This window comes from Polypterus senegalus, chromosome 3, assembly GCF_016835505.1.
Source record: "Polypterus senegalus isolate Bchr_013 chromosome 3, ASM1683550v1, whole genome shotgun sequence".
NCBI classification, from domain to species: Eukaryota; Metazoa; Chordata; class Cladistia; order Polypteriformes; family Polypteridae; genus Polypterus; species Polypterus senegalus.
Window position 1 is genome coordinate 141,550,022 of NC_053156.1, and position 14,977 is coordinate 141,564,998.

At 38.6% G+C, this 14,977-nt stretch overlaps 1 protein-coding gene across 1 annotated transcript; it reads right to left on the reverse strand.

The window, feature by feature from the left end:
• Positions 1 to 600: 600 nt before the first annotated feature.
• pnrc1 (proline-rich nuclear receptor coactivator 1) lies at positions 601 to 5,441 on the reverse strand. Its single transcript, XM_039748002.1, has 2 exons — positions 4,469 to 5,441; positions 601 to 2,211 (listed from the first exon to the last, which is right to left on the reverse strand). Exons 1-2 carry the CDS (start codon positions 4,913 to 4,915, stop codon positions 1,738 to 1,740), a joined length of 921 nt encoding a protein of 306 aa, XP_039603936.1. The 5' UTR covers positions 4,916 to 5,441; the 3' UTR covers positions 601 to 1,737.
• Positions 5,442 to 14,977: the final 9,536 nt, after the last annotated feature.

The window sequence follows — 14,977 nt, forward strand, 5'->3', positions numbered from 1 at the left end:
TGACAATAGATGGTCGTCCAAGTCATAGGCCGTTTCTTGGCTTATCCCTTTATCTGCCTATTAGACTCCAGCTTGCCGTCATCTTTTACATGTGCAGAAAATGTATGGACAGATGAGACAATATAAACGAATCATTCTAACATTCAACATGTACATGAACCTGAATTTGAAGCCTCTTGAAAATTAATTGACATGTACCTGTATAGGGGGCTGCTCCATACGAGTGGGATGTATATTTAAAACACAGCCATCTATTATTGTGTATTTTTCACCTTTCTTTTTGTGTTCGGTTCATTGGACACAACAGATTGGCCCTCTAGAGATGTATGCACATTATAAGACTTGTCAACCATTTAATGGGTGGGCTGCTGGAGGCTGCAGAAGTCCACCAAAAGCAGTCATTCATTTCTTTTGTGCCATCTTGTGTATCCCGGATTCCTCCAATCCTGCCCAGCATTTTCAATTATTCATAAGAGGAATTAGAAAATAAATGACATGTACTTAAACGTATTGTATCAGTAGAAGGAGAGCACTTATATAATGAGCAAAAGTAAAGGTTTCCTTAAAACTTTCAATAAAAAAAGACACAGACAGTATAGGTGGGGAGGCCAAATAAATTTATTTTTATTTTTTTTTTTTATATCCAATTTCAAAGAAATGGGTAGTCAGCAGTATTCTTTAGCAGATAAAAAGTGTCACTTTTTTTTTTTTTTAACAATAAATAAAATTTGTAATGTTGCAACAAAAAAAGTCTTGACTTTTTAACATTGTATCTTTTTTGCATTTGTGTTATTTTTCAGCATTGAAAAAAAAGTAAAAAAAATAGCTGCCCCGCTATTAAAAAATAAAAAAAAAAAGACTAAAATTTTCTCTTCGACATTTTGCCAACCTTCCAAAAAAAAACAAAAAAAGTCCAGATTTATTACTTATGCACATCTCAGTGTTATTAATACTTTTGGAAGCACAGGCAGTCTTGATTATTATTTTAAAAATAAAAGATGTTCAAGGAAATGTTCAATGCTGGTAAACTAGCAAATGAATTAAACATAAAAAAACCAACAGAAGTAAATTAAAAAACTGTTGAGCAAGTATTTTTCTTCATCTGAGGCTACAACACTTGATTCTTGATGAAACCTTCACAATTCATTGCAGACGTCTGGACGCCGCCGATTGTTCCACGAGTTTGCTGTTGACCTGCTCCCTCAGTAGTGCATACATAGCAGCTGCTCAGGTTAGGTTGGCTTAAAGAGGCCACAGGTTGTTCTGCTACACTCCAGTTACTTGAACACCTGTCTAGTTTACAAGTCTTGTGCAAATATGTAAGACCACCTAAAAGGCATCTCACTTTGTATGTGCCCTAATGTGTTTCACAGTCATTTTTTTTTTTAGACATCAGTTTCATAGACAAAATAAAACAATTTATAAAGTGCACCAGCTTTTTTGGCGCATAATACATATAGGCTTCAGTAACAAAACTATAGTTTACTTTAGTTAAAAGAACATGAAAAAATATACACAATATTACAAGGTTTACAATATTTACATTTCCACAAGTCCATTAAAAATGTCAATAAACTATACAAGGCCGCTGTTCAACACAAATGTCAATTCTGACACAACCTCAAAAGTCCAAGCTATTCTGTTGCAACGATTCCACATCCAATACTAAACAAAAATGATCTTCAGTGCCAAATTAGTCAGTCAGTCAGTCAGGTATGTTGTGATCTCCACTGTCACTTAAGGAGATGCTTGAACCTTCAGCAGAGTCTTCAGATGGACGGTCATTAGCTCTCTGCAAGAGTCGGAATGCTGCTGAGTGTTGTCTCCCACCCAATGACTTGGGGGCTTTGGCAGAACGCTGGGAGACGGGGGTTCACTGAACTTTGCGCCTGCGTAGTAGCTCTCGCCATCTTTGAGGTTCTCTTCTTCAGAGGGCACTTCTGCTTTGTTGGGCTTGGTGCTCTTAAAATTATCAGCCGCATTAAGTGGCTTCTTCCCTTCTCTGTGGTACAAGTTCAGCGGAGATTCCTGCCGATAAACATTTTCATTACGCTTCACTGGGTAAAGCTTCACAGGCACACCGTGCTTGATGTTTTTTTGTCTGACAATGTGCAAAGATTGGATTGGGTTTTCACATTTGCTCAAGGTGAACAATGTCTGGCCACTAGGAAAGTATGTCTTGTCTGGTCTTCCAACTTTAGACTTTCCCACCTGCAAAATAAGGTGCATTCCAGGATTAATGTCAGTGCCTCAATTCAGACGTTCAGCTTAATAAGAGGACAAGCAAATGAGTGCTCAGTCCAAGGTACACATCAGAAGGTCATAAACACCTATATACATACATACATACATATACATATACATATATATATATATATATATATATATATATATATATATATATATATATATATATATATATATATATATATATATATATATATATATATATATATATATATATATATATATATATACATATATACACACACACAAGTACAAAAACAGTTACTGCATTTGCCACATTAGTGCATATAAGCAGACTGACAAGTGAGAAACATTTGAAATGTATATAACTAACAAACTAAAGGTTGCTGGCTGTGTAAATGCTGAAGTGGTTGCAATAGGAAGATAGAACAATGGAAGAGGCTCCAGGGTTAATGGCTTTTTACAGCAGTGAAGGAAGACGACTTAAGTAAACCGTGTTGCGATGTTCGGGGGAAAGATTTAGCCAATCACTGTTTCACAGAGCCATTAACGCCGTGCTCAACGGCAAGGCCCCTTATACAGTGCCATCACAATACACTAGTATCACAATTGCCAATTAACTAGTCTGCTTATTTGAGATATATGAATGGACTACCATCTTGGTATTATTAAATAACATTAGAAAACACAGAAGCAAGTATGAAATAGAATACAATGGAAAAACTGGGAGAGAACATCAAATAACTGTATAACATAAGCTGGGCATTTTGGACAGGAGTGAAAATGTACCCTGCGGTGGGGATGAGGGGAATGATGCCGAAATTCCCAAGGTTGCACAAGGCCCATAATTAAAGGGTGGTTGTGGGTATGGCAACTATATGAATAAACTTGGGGAAAGGCTGATGTTTTGTATTACACCACAATTGTACCAAGAATTCACAGTTCATACTAAATTGAGCTTTGATGTATGTAGTTTCACCATTAACACAAACTGGGATCTTTGTGTTATTCAGCATACATGGTACCATAATGCTTCAACTGAACATGGTGCGGATAAAGTTTAGAAAAACAAAGCACCCCCGCACCCCCCGTTCTTTGTGTCAACGCGGCGTTGAGCCTCCTCGTCCATTCTGAGCCATTCTGCCTGCACGTCCGCCCAACTACTTCTGTAAACTCCGCCCTCAGTACGCGGCTATTGGTCGCCCGTCCCCACATTATTACTGTTGCCAGGTTCAATCACATTTTAGTTGCCAGCACTGTCACCACAGAGGTGGGCGGGGTCTGAACAGATGATTGGCAGAAGGGTATTCACAGGTGTGTGTTGGTACTTTGTAGTTTAACCTTTCAAGCCAGAGAAGGCTGGTGGAGACTCCCAGGGCATTATAAAATACAGCCATGCACATTAAAAATAGGGAACGGGGAAAAAGACACCACACGTAACGATAGACGACGATCAGGAACACTGCGAGAGTGGAATTGCTTGCCTAGTGAAGTCACGGTTATTTGTACGGGCGGCTATTACAGCGCAGTTTGATTCTGCCGTAAATCATTTTTGGAATAAACGCTGCGCCCGTTATTGGTCTTAACACCAGTTCGGTGTGTGTGTGTGTGTGGGTCTTTTCATCTCATTGCTCGGTACAATACGTGTCTTGCTCTTGTACTGCGGATAGAAGGGGGTGGGGGAGGGATCGATCGCGTCACAGTTTCCAGAGCCAAAACATACAAACGTGCTGATAAGCACACATAGCAGAGTTTGGGTGTAAACTTTCAGAAAGGAACTAGTGACCCAATGATCCTTTTTTTTTTTCTTCTTTTTTTTTTGCTGCTGGCAGTAAGATGGGCTTATATTCACCGATTTGGGGCATTATTGTAGTATACAAACTCAAATTATCCCGACCACCACCACCAAAAGGTCACCAATAATACGGTGCATTTATGTAGAAAGTAAAACAGGTAAAGAAAACTAGATAATTAAAGCACACTGACATAACACCAAAACAAAGAGATGCCCGTTCATGATCAGAAAAGGCGGGGGCACAACAGAACACACATTTCGAACGGTAGAACTTTCGATCTGATTGGCACGGTAGATAAACAATGGAATGAATGTGAACGTGTATTCGGTCTGGTCAATCCACCAAGTCGGAATCTAACAAAAGGAACACGTAAATTTGGACATGCAGTGAAAGTTCATGACCGTTTCTTTGAATCATTTAACAACTGTGGTTTTTAATGCTTGCGATTATAACAAAGTACTCACCTCTTTCTTAGGCGCCCCTTTCTGGTGGAAGTGGGCACCAGCGGCCACCGGATTCCGACTAGCAGCAAGTTCCCCGACTGGAGAGCTTACGCCCACCTCCGAGGGACCGCCTGCGTTGTTGTCGTTGCTGTTGAGATCGCTGAATCGCGAAGAGTGGCCTCTACCCAAAGAGGGGTGCTTCTGGTTAGGGTGGTGCCGACTTTGCAGCCCCGTTAGAGTAGGGCGGACTTTTCTGCTAGGTTTCTTCATCAGTGCTTGTCGCCGATGGTTGTTATTGCCACCGTTGTTGTTGTGGTGGTGGTGGTGGTGGTTGGTGACCAAATGTTGGTGGCTGCTGTGTTTTGAGGGTGCAGGGAAAGTGTGCACAAGTTTGGACACGACGTGCTGGCCAAGTGATTCGCCAATTGCGGCGTGGAAATCGCACGATGGCGGGGATGGCGGATACATCTCCTGCAAAGTTTGTTATGTGCAAAACAAATAACGGGAATGTGTCCGCATGTAGGCGAACTCTTGGCCACGACGCCGTAATACACAATATTTTCTGGTCAGCTTCTCGAGGTGGCGCAGTAAACAGCTGGCAAATATGGCGGAACGGAAAGAGCCACTTCCTGGTTGTAATCAAAACAAGTCTAAGTGTCGACTGTTCTTCTCTACAAATATATTCTCTTCTTTTCCAAAAAAATATCTGGAACCAGTGCAGTTTCTCCTGTTTTTCTCTGTCTCAGATCAAAAGAATGTCTTCACCGACACGTCAGGCAGTCTTCGGCGATAAATCTCGACAAGATACTTTCCAAAATAAACGCGTTCCAACGACTACTTTCAAGCACACGTACGTATTCACCCGAGACGGTTGCAATCAAAATCACTCTCTGCCTTCCTGATCCTCTCTTGTTATAATTACACAAAGCAGGCAGGTCCAACAACTCCGTATGCCCTCTTCTCTCTCCCTCTCCTTTTCTAAGAGGCTTTTTTCTTTCTGGACCGTCCGACTTCTGGCTGACAACAGTCGCTCGTCCAATCACTGCCCTGCCTGCGCACACTGTAGCGCCGCCCCTATCATTTTCCACGACGTCATCGATCGCAAGCTGCAAACAAGCCCGGAAATGTCCGAATGCGTACGAATCAAGATCGGGTGAGGGTTGTGCGGGCATTGACTTTTAAGGGAACAGAGAAGCTTACGAATCGAAACCTATATTATTGGAGCGCATAAGTGACACGATTCACTCAGTTTATGTTGCTGCAGTGTCTGGTTTTAAGAATTAAGAACGTGGCCGAACTGCCTTAAATAGAACGCAGTATATTTCCTTGGTAGGACTGCAACAAGGATGTCAGCTGCTCAATAGTGAAACTTTAATCTATCCCTGAAAGACAAAACAAAAACAGATCTTTTATTTTAGAAAGTGGCTGATCTATACACAGTTCGTCAGATGTGGAGATAATGGTTAAACTATAAGTAATGAAGTAGGGAATTGATTTGTAAAACTAAGTAGTAACTAAAGGACAAAGGATAAAATCTAATCCTGTAAAACAACAGAAAAAAGTTTTCTGGAATAGTGTTTATTACGAAATAACACAGCTTCCATGACAATTATCATTATTAAACAAACTACCATTTGAGATAACGAAAGTAAAACAATGAACCCTACGGTAGTGTTTAACGCTGCTGCTCAAGGACCCAGACCTTGCCTTGTGTGAGTGCGTCAAGCGAACGGCTGTAACCCTGTCTAGGGTTGATTTTGATTCTGCGACCAGTGCAGCTGAAATAATCTCCCTGGGAACCTGAACTGGACCGTGTCTTAGAATATAAAATAATTTAGCATAAAATTATTCAACTGATCACACATTATCAATGAAATAATCAAATTTCCGACCCTGTTTAATCGCAATTAGCGTCCCTATCTCATAGAGTCGGCGCTCTGTAATCGAGTCTGATGGTCACAGCGGCGTGTTGATTGATGTGAGTGTGGCCGTCTGTCACCCAGTTCAGGTTGGTTTCTTTGCAACCCTCGGTCCCTCCGCGACCCTGGACAGGTTTATGTGGATATGCAGATCTTATGCTTATTGCTTTTGTCCACGTGTTAATTGTAACTTATTACCCTGTCTGGGGCTTGAGATGTTTTTGTCTACAGTCCTGATGATTAAAAGCATCCTCATTGTCGTACGAAAAGTGTTATTTTCACATCACCGATTCGGCTACCAAAGCTGAAACGTCTTCCTCCTCGTTCGCCAAAAACCATGCAATCGGCTCGATTTGATACGAAGACCACGACATTACTAGCACTGCATTGGTTGATGGGACAGGTACACTTATTTCATCAATATAAACAACTGCCTATTTCATCGATAACTCAGAAATTGTTTTTCAGCATGGCCGAAGCTTTCTCTCAGATTTTCTCTCACACACCAAGGTCTTGCGTGTTTGGTTTACCGATGATTCCATATTAGCCTGGTTAGTATGTGAAGATAATATCCTGCCATCGACTGGCACCGCAACACCGTGAATGGCACCTGCTTTCATCCTGATCAATTCCAGATAGAGTCAGGTCTGCGTTGTTTTTCAGTTTATAATATCATCCAAGAAATTACTTTATTTCGGAAGGTGCTCACCTGAGTTTATTAAAACACGCAAACTAATTGTAACACATTTCAGTATGCCAGCTTTACGCGACGTTTTGACTGACTGTTTCAATGCACTCGAGTGGACTACATTTAGTTTTCAACAGCAACAAATCGGAGGATTGAAAGATGTATAGACGCCAACACTCTCAGAAGAACAGTGTAACGTCCCGGGCTAGATGGGCGTTTTTTTTGTTTTTCATTTTAGATTTGGGTTCATTTTTGCGGATGTTACAGATGCCAGTCGAGATAATAACATAAAACATTTTAAAGAAGATGTGCTCTGATTTGCATTGGTTATTTGATTGCTTGGTAATTCTGAAACTGTTTCGGTATGAACGTGTTTCCAACTAGGGCTATTAACGCATTGCACTTTTGTATCTATCCATTTTCACCCGTTCATCCTGTTCACGGTCGCAAGGAGCCCGACAAATCCCATAGATCTTTCGCCATCCACTGCAGGGCACACTCGCGCTCACACCGCCGCTTAGTAATGTCTGGATTTTTAGAGAAAAGCTCAGAGTACGCAGAGAATGTCATTATTTTGAAATTTACAATCCAATATTGTATAAAATGATAATAGAAGTTGCCTCTTGTACCGGTATTACAAATGTAACCCTTTCTTTTATTCTTTTAGTATAACAACCGTTACCCCCCTTTCATCTCCCAAGATGAACGACACCTCCCTTTTTCCGTATTTATATGCGTCGCAGATTACAAACTTTTAAATCTGCAGTTTGTTAGAATCGCGTTTTTCTGTTTTGTTTTTTTTTTGTTTCATTTTCTAAAACACAGCAATTAAATTTAAATGTTTATTGAATAATGTGCATATTCCAAGATGTTATGACATATATATACAACCGTCTTCTCTAAAGCTCTTGCGATGTTTTCCACAGAACAAGATTAAAATAAAAACACACTGGATATCAAAAATATTTAAATTAGGTAGAAAAGCCTTAACAAAGCAAAAGGTTTATATATTTTTGCTTTGTTGAGATCGCAAACGTAGTAGGGTGGCTGAGTAATAAAAACATAGCGTTGAAATAATCAAAAAGATCATGATTCTTTTGATAGACTCATGTACATAAAAGTCAGCTAATATTATAATTAAATTAATTGACCTAAAGGAGGCATCACCAAATTGTAACAGTATATATCAACTCTGAAGAAACAATAGCGGTGATGTAACTGGCAGAAATGCACACCCTCACTCCTCATCCCCCACCGCTCAATAATCTTCACATGCACAGCCAATCAGAGCCCACATACGGACCACATGTCGGGACTTTCCGCCAGAGAAGCTACTGTGTTGTGGTTGGTTTTTCTGGGAAGAAAGCGAAGGGAGTACCGACGAGGGTTTGTGTAACTTCTGGGAAATTCCTGAGGAAAGAAAATTGAAATATTTGGTAATTTCCTGCTTTGGAAGATTCAAAATTATTTTCTGGTTATGAGAAACAATCTACTAAAGCCTCATCTGAACGTTTAATATTTCATAAAGTAAATATAGAGTAAAGCAAAAATACAATTCATAATTTATCGAGAAAGTTTAGTCCAGTTTAGGATCGCGGGGAAAGCGTGAAGTGTAAGTCAATAAATATCCACTTCTGGGCCCTTACGAATTACACACATGACAAGATTAGGCAGCATTGTCCTATAAGTGACAGGGGGACTGGATTTCAGTTAACACTCTTTCCTGCCGGTTCAGATTACGTCATATTGTGCCACCGTGATGTGATTTAACCTTCCTGTGCTGCAGTTGTGAAATCTGTGTGAAAACAATACAGCTGGATGGTGATCTTGTAAGTTGGCTTTGGTGAAGACAGATGACAGATAGGCGATAATTACGCTAGAGCTATCAATTCACCAAATGTACATCGAGGGGATGGGGAAGGAGTTTGGGACAAGGTGTCCGATGGAAAGCTCAAACTGACATCAAGATAATCTGCAAACTCCACACAGTGTTTAGGCTTGCGTTTAAACCCAATTCTTTAGAACTGCGATGAGAGCAATGCTAACAAACCGTACTACCAGGGTGTCCATAATAATAATAATAATAACGATAATATAAAATTCATAAACCTACTTGATTTTCATCATTTGTGTTTGTCTGATGGCAAATTAGAAAATCAGGGTACTGTACAATTGTTTACAGATTTTGCTTATTATTACAGTAAATAGTTTTCTTCTGAGACTCATCTTTTCCAAACAATTATCACAAAGCAAGAGCCTACTTTATAACACATTGTAGCCAAACTAAAGTGGAAATACCAAAGAAAGGTGACATTTTAGTGTTAACTTAACCTGTATGGTTCACTGTCATTGTATATACTTGTAACTCAGGTCACATATGGACAAATTACCCATGTATTCTGTGAATATACCTATAGTAGTCGAAGACTAAATTGTTACCATTTTTCAGATTTTACTTTTAGACCATAATTGAACATTTTACAGACAGCAATGTCAATCAAAGCAATAAGGTGACAAAAATGAAGGAAACTATTATATTGTAGTTTTTTGCAATCACATAGCTGTTTGCATTTGCCTTTTAAAATTTTCTACAGGTAGGTGAAGTGAGTTCCCCAGAATCACAGAGTTAGTCAAAGTCAGGGAGTAAAGTGCCAATATTGCACTTAAAGGCCAGTGCCTTAGAGCTAGGCAACAACAACAACATTTATTTATATAACACATTTTCATACAAACAGTAGCTCAAAGTGCTTTACATAATAAAGAATAGAAAAATAAAAGACACAATAAGAAAACAAAGTAAATCAACATTAATTAACATCGAATAAGAGTAAGGTCCAATGGCCAGGGGGGACAGAAAAAAACAAAACAAAAAAAAACTCCAGACGGCTGGAGAAAAAAATAAAATCTGTAGGGATTCCAGACCATGAGACCGCCCAGTCCCCTCTGGCCACCCCACTTACAATATGCAGAATAACTGAAATCAATAACCATTTAATCACTTGTGAGTAATCTTATAATTGGGGAGTTAGCAATGATAGCTGATAGACAGCACAGTAAAGTCAGCATCAATGTAGTAGGCACAGAATTAGGAAACAATGAATACATGGATAGACAATGAAATATAACAGAAAAGGTGAGCTGTAGGGATATTTTTAAAATTGTTAGCTGTGATGGAAACTCATAGACAGAACTAGTGGGAGAGATCCAGAGAGCAGAAACAATGAGGTTATTTGAGTATTTACGTAGAGAAGATAATGAGCCTTTAGAAAAGTGAAAATGATGACATTAGAATTTCTCTGCCAGGTTAATATGAGTCAAAGGTCAATAAATGGGAGTCTATATATTAAGCTATTTGTGCTGAGTGAATTTACAGCTTTGTAGGTCAGTAGTTGCATTCAAGGTATGGTATGATACTGGCAGGAAGACAATATAGATAAGCCAGTGTATGGTTGATGTGTTAATTTTATGTAAACTCTGCGACCAGCATGATGAACTTATTATATGCTAACAGTTCAGGAAGCAAGACCTTTTAAAAGGGAATTGTATTAATACAAATGAGACATAGTGGAGATGTGGATGTGCATTTTTATCATTTTGAAGCAGAGGTTTGGTCTGGCTTTTGATATGTTTTTAGGTGATAAAAAGTTTGAATTGACATTGAAAGCTCACAGTGCTGACAAGTATGATTTCAAGGCTGGTGATACAGAATGATGAGATACCTTTTCAGGAGCCAAGATTCTTTGAGGAGGAGTGCATCATTTCAAGTTGAGCTTCATATCCTTGAAGAAGACATGGATCCTTCTTTGCCATCCTCATTTATATATCACCAGGAATGGTGCACTGCACGGATACACTTGACTTGAGCATTCCTCGTTTTCATCCTCTTTCTCTGTACGTTTAGTATTCGTTTGCTCAGAGGTTGATGTGGTTGCTGCTTCCTGAGCAGCTCTTCTTTTCTCCACCCTAGCAGCCTGCTTCTTCTCTTATTTTCACATTGTTTCATGTTAAAACTTATTAAGTCAGTGTTTGTGTTGCAATTACTTAGTAGGTATTCTTTAATTTTTCACTTAAGCTGGCACTTAAGTGTTCACGGCGGAGGTTATAGGGATGAAAATGGCGCCCGTACACATGCACCACACAGCCACCCTGTTGGCCGCTGCCAAGAGTTGATTCTACAATAAAATAAAATTAAAAAAGGAATAACCTTGGAGGTCTATCATCACCCCGAAAGTGGATAGTAGACGTCACGTAGTATATGTGTACCAAATTTCAGGTCAATAGGTCAAACGGTTTGCAAGCTACAGGTGATTTAAAATCCTGGACAGACAAACGGACAGCCACGGTAGCGTATTATATAAGAAGATAGCAGTTTTCCAAAAGTACCGTAGCCTCTATTCATTTTGTCACACATTTTCTGTACTACATTTCTGGTGATGTACATATTTCCAGTTAATAATTGTACACTGATGAAAGTGAAATTAAGGATTTATTTTTGTCTTGGGATTACATGAATAACCAAGTGTTACTTGCAGTTCTCTGAAAAAAACCTTCTGATGAGAGGAAGTAACCATCTAGTGTCCCAAAGAATTTGTCACATTCCACTGTGCCTTGATCTCTTGAAAGGGTAACCTATTAGCATTTTGTGTCACTGTCAGCTCTTCAAAAAAGGTGTTTTCCTTCTCATTGTCAAACAAAACAATGTAGTTAATTTATGTTTGATTGTTTGCCTTGTCCATTTAAGTTTTATATGTCACATATCCATTCATTATTTTTGTGTGTTTTACACATTTAAAACATAACAATGTGTGCTAAGAGGCTGGCTCCAATTCTAGTATTAGTGAATATCTTCCAATACACTCAATTTACTATTCATTCTCAATCCCACTTCAGGAGTGTCAGGGACTAACTAGAACATTTCTCAGCAGCAGTGAAAAACAAGCAGGAAACGGCCCTTGACTGTGTGCTAGTCCAATGCAGGGCCCACATCTGCAAACTGGACTAATATAACAACTTGAACTTCATTGGGTAAGTGGGGGAAAAAAATCCACCTAGACATGGGGAATACAGTACATACAGAATTCACACAGACAGCCTGGCAAGGGATTCAAACTGTGGACACTGGATCTGTGAAGGGACAGCACTAACCACCATTTTACTTTGTGATTGATTCAGTTTACTGACAAACTAACTATTTGTTGCGCTTTGACCCAAACCACTTATCATTAATTATTATGGGACTATACTTTTAATGTTTCCTGACTCAGACAAGGATACATCAAAAACTTGATATTTTCTGCATTCACCCCATGGGTTTATCTATGGACACAGAATTGTCTTAACCTGACCCACTGGCGTTTTGCTCAATTTAAGTTTCTCTTTCATTCATCCAATGCCTTATGAAAAGCTTCATTAAAAGCCTCATTTTGACTGCTTTTATGAAAAATGTGTGAGTGTGTGACTTTTGTTCACTGGCTAAATTAAATTAAATAGTACAACTACTACTACAAAAATATGAAAAATGTATAAACAACCTGCTTACTGGGAAATATATCAAGAGATAAATTAAGCAGAACCCAACACAAGTATCTATATGTGTTTCAAATGCATATAAAGGAAAAAAGAAAATATATAATTTCACTCTCACTCTAAATTTTAAATAAGTAATGGCAGTTATTATAGAAAAAAGTACAATGCAGGAAACAAAAACTTTTACAAAATGTAAAACACAATGCAATCAACATATGGAAAAATGGAAAGTTCCCACAAACTAGTTATAAACCCACATTTAATATCCCATATGTAATCCTCATTGGTACAAAATCAACATCATCCAAAACTGATCATTTTTCCTTTGTTATTGATAATTCCTCCATCTCCCCTTCCCCACAGGTTAAGAGTCTGGGTGTCATCCTTGACAGTACTTTATCCTCTCAGTCTCACATCAATATCATCTCCCCGTATGCATATTTCCACCTGCGTAACATTAATCGTATTTGTCCCTCCCTCACTCCCCACACCACTGCTATCCTTGTTCATAGCCTTGTCACTTCTCGTCTGGATTATTGCAATTCCCTTTTCTTTGGTCTTTATCGCAAAACTCTTTATAAGCTTCAACTGGTCCAGAATTCAGCTGCCCGCATCATTACTAGAACCCCCTCTATTCACCATATCACTCCCGTCTTGCAGCAGCTTCACTGGCTTCCAGTTAAGTTCTGCATTCAATTCAAAATTCTTCTGTTAACTTTTAAGGCTATCCACAGCCTTGCCCCTCCATATCTGTCTGACCTCCTCCATGTTGCCATTCACTCCCGCACCCTCAGATCCTCTTCCTCCATCCACTTGACTGTCCCCTTCATCCGTCTTACCACCCAGCTCTTGAACAATCTGAGCCTAGAAATATTGATTCATTCTCACTTTTCAAATCTAAACTTAAAACTAATTTGTTTAAGACTGCTTTTCTCTTTGACTACAATTACTCTGTCTGATTTTAAATTTTGTATTTTAGTTTTGTTTATAATGTTTGTTTTATCTTGTTTGGTGTTCTTGAGTGTTTAGAAAGGTGCCTACAAATAAATAAAATGTATTATTATTAATAAAACCAAAATATGCAAACACAACAAAAATATACATTGCACATATGTCAATAGAACATACAAGAAAATATTGTAAATACTGTACAAAGGCAAACAAAAATATTCTTAAAATTTATATACAATGACAGTATAATCAACAACAGAGACAAAAATATAAACAAAAAAAATGAAAAACAGTGTGAACCAACTGAAACTATCAGCCCTTGTTATTAATAGTAATAATCAAAAAAATATACAGTATAAATAACTTGAAGCCTAGAAAAGTATAACATAAGCAGTGTCTCAGGATTTAGAACCTATTGATGTGCTGCAAGGTGCAATCCAAATGTTGATTGCATTGTGCTTTACTTTTTGTTTTATACATTGCACTTTTTTCTATAGTTTAAATATTTAAAATTTAGAGTGAGAATAGAATTATATACATTGACATTTTTTTGTTCTTTTTTCCTTTATATGCATTTAAAATACATATAAATAGGTGGCGCAGGGGGTAGTGCTGCTGCCTTGCAGCTAGGAGACCCGGGTTCATTTCCTGGGTCCTCCCTGCATGGAGTTTGCATGTTCTCCCCATGTCTGCGTGGGTTTCCTCCCACAGTCCAAAGACATGCAGGTTAGGTGCGTTGGCAATCCTAAATTGTGCTCGGTGTGTGTGTATGTGTGTGTCCTGTGGTGGGCTGGCGTCCTGCCCAGTGTTTGTTTCCTGCCTTGCACCCTGTGTTGGCTGGGATTGGCTGCAGCAGACCCCTGTGATGCTGTGTTAGGATATAGCGCGTAGGACAATGGATGGATGGATGGACAAAAAGTTATCTGTTCATTCAGATGTACCTTATCTAATATTAGATCACCTGAAATCATTACATATAAAACATTTGCAATAACAGAAAATATCAGGAATGGAGCAAAGACTGTATTTATATTTTTTAATCTAGCCTACACAAGAGAGCAAGAGAGGAATATAATATTATATTCCAGTTAAACACAAATTAGCTGTATTAGTTAGAAAGACAGGATTACACGTTGTCCTACAAAAAACATTACTTGCTATCTACTCAGAAATTTGTTTTTTTTTAAATAAGAGAAACATTTTCTTTTCATCTAAAGTGATTTGGAAGTTTAATGTGAGAGACTGATTTTCTCCATAATGTGTTTAAGATTTACAGTATGCAGCCATTGCTCACATGATGGATCATCTTTTTGGTAATTGTTTTCTGCTGGCCAATAGAGTTATTCCCAGCATATATCTGCAGTGGATGCTGTATATACTCTTCATGTGTACAATTTTCAGTGTATACATATAAAATTGTAAATAAGCCTCAAATTGCTCTCTGTA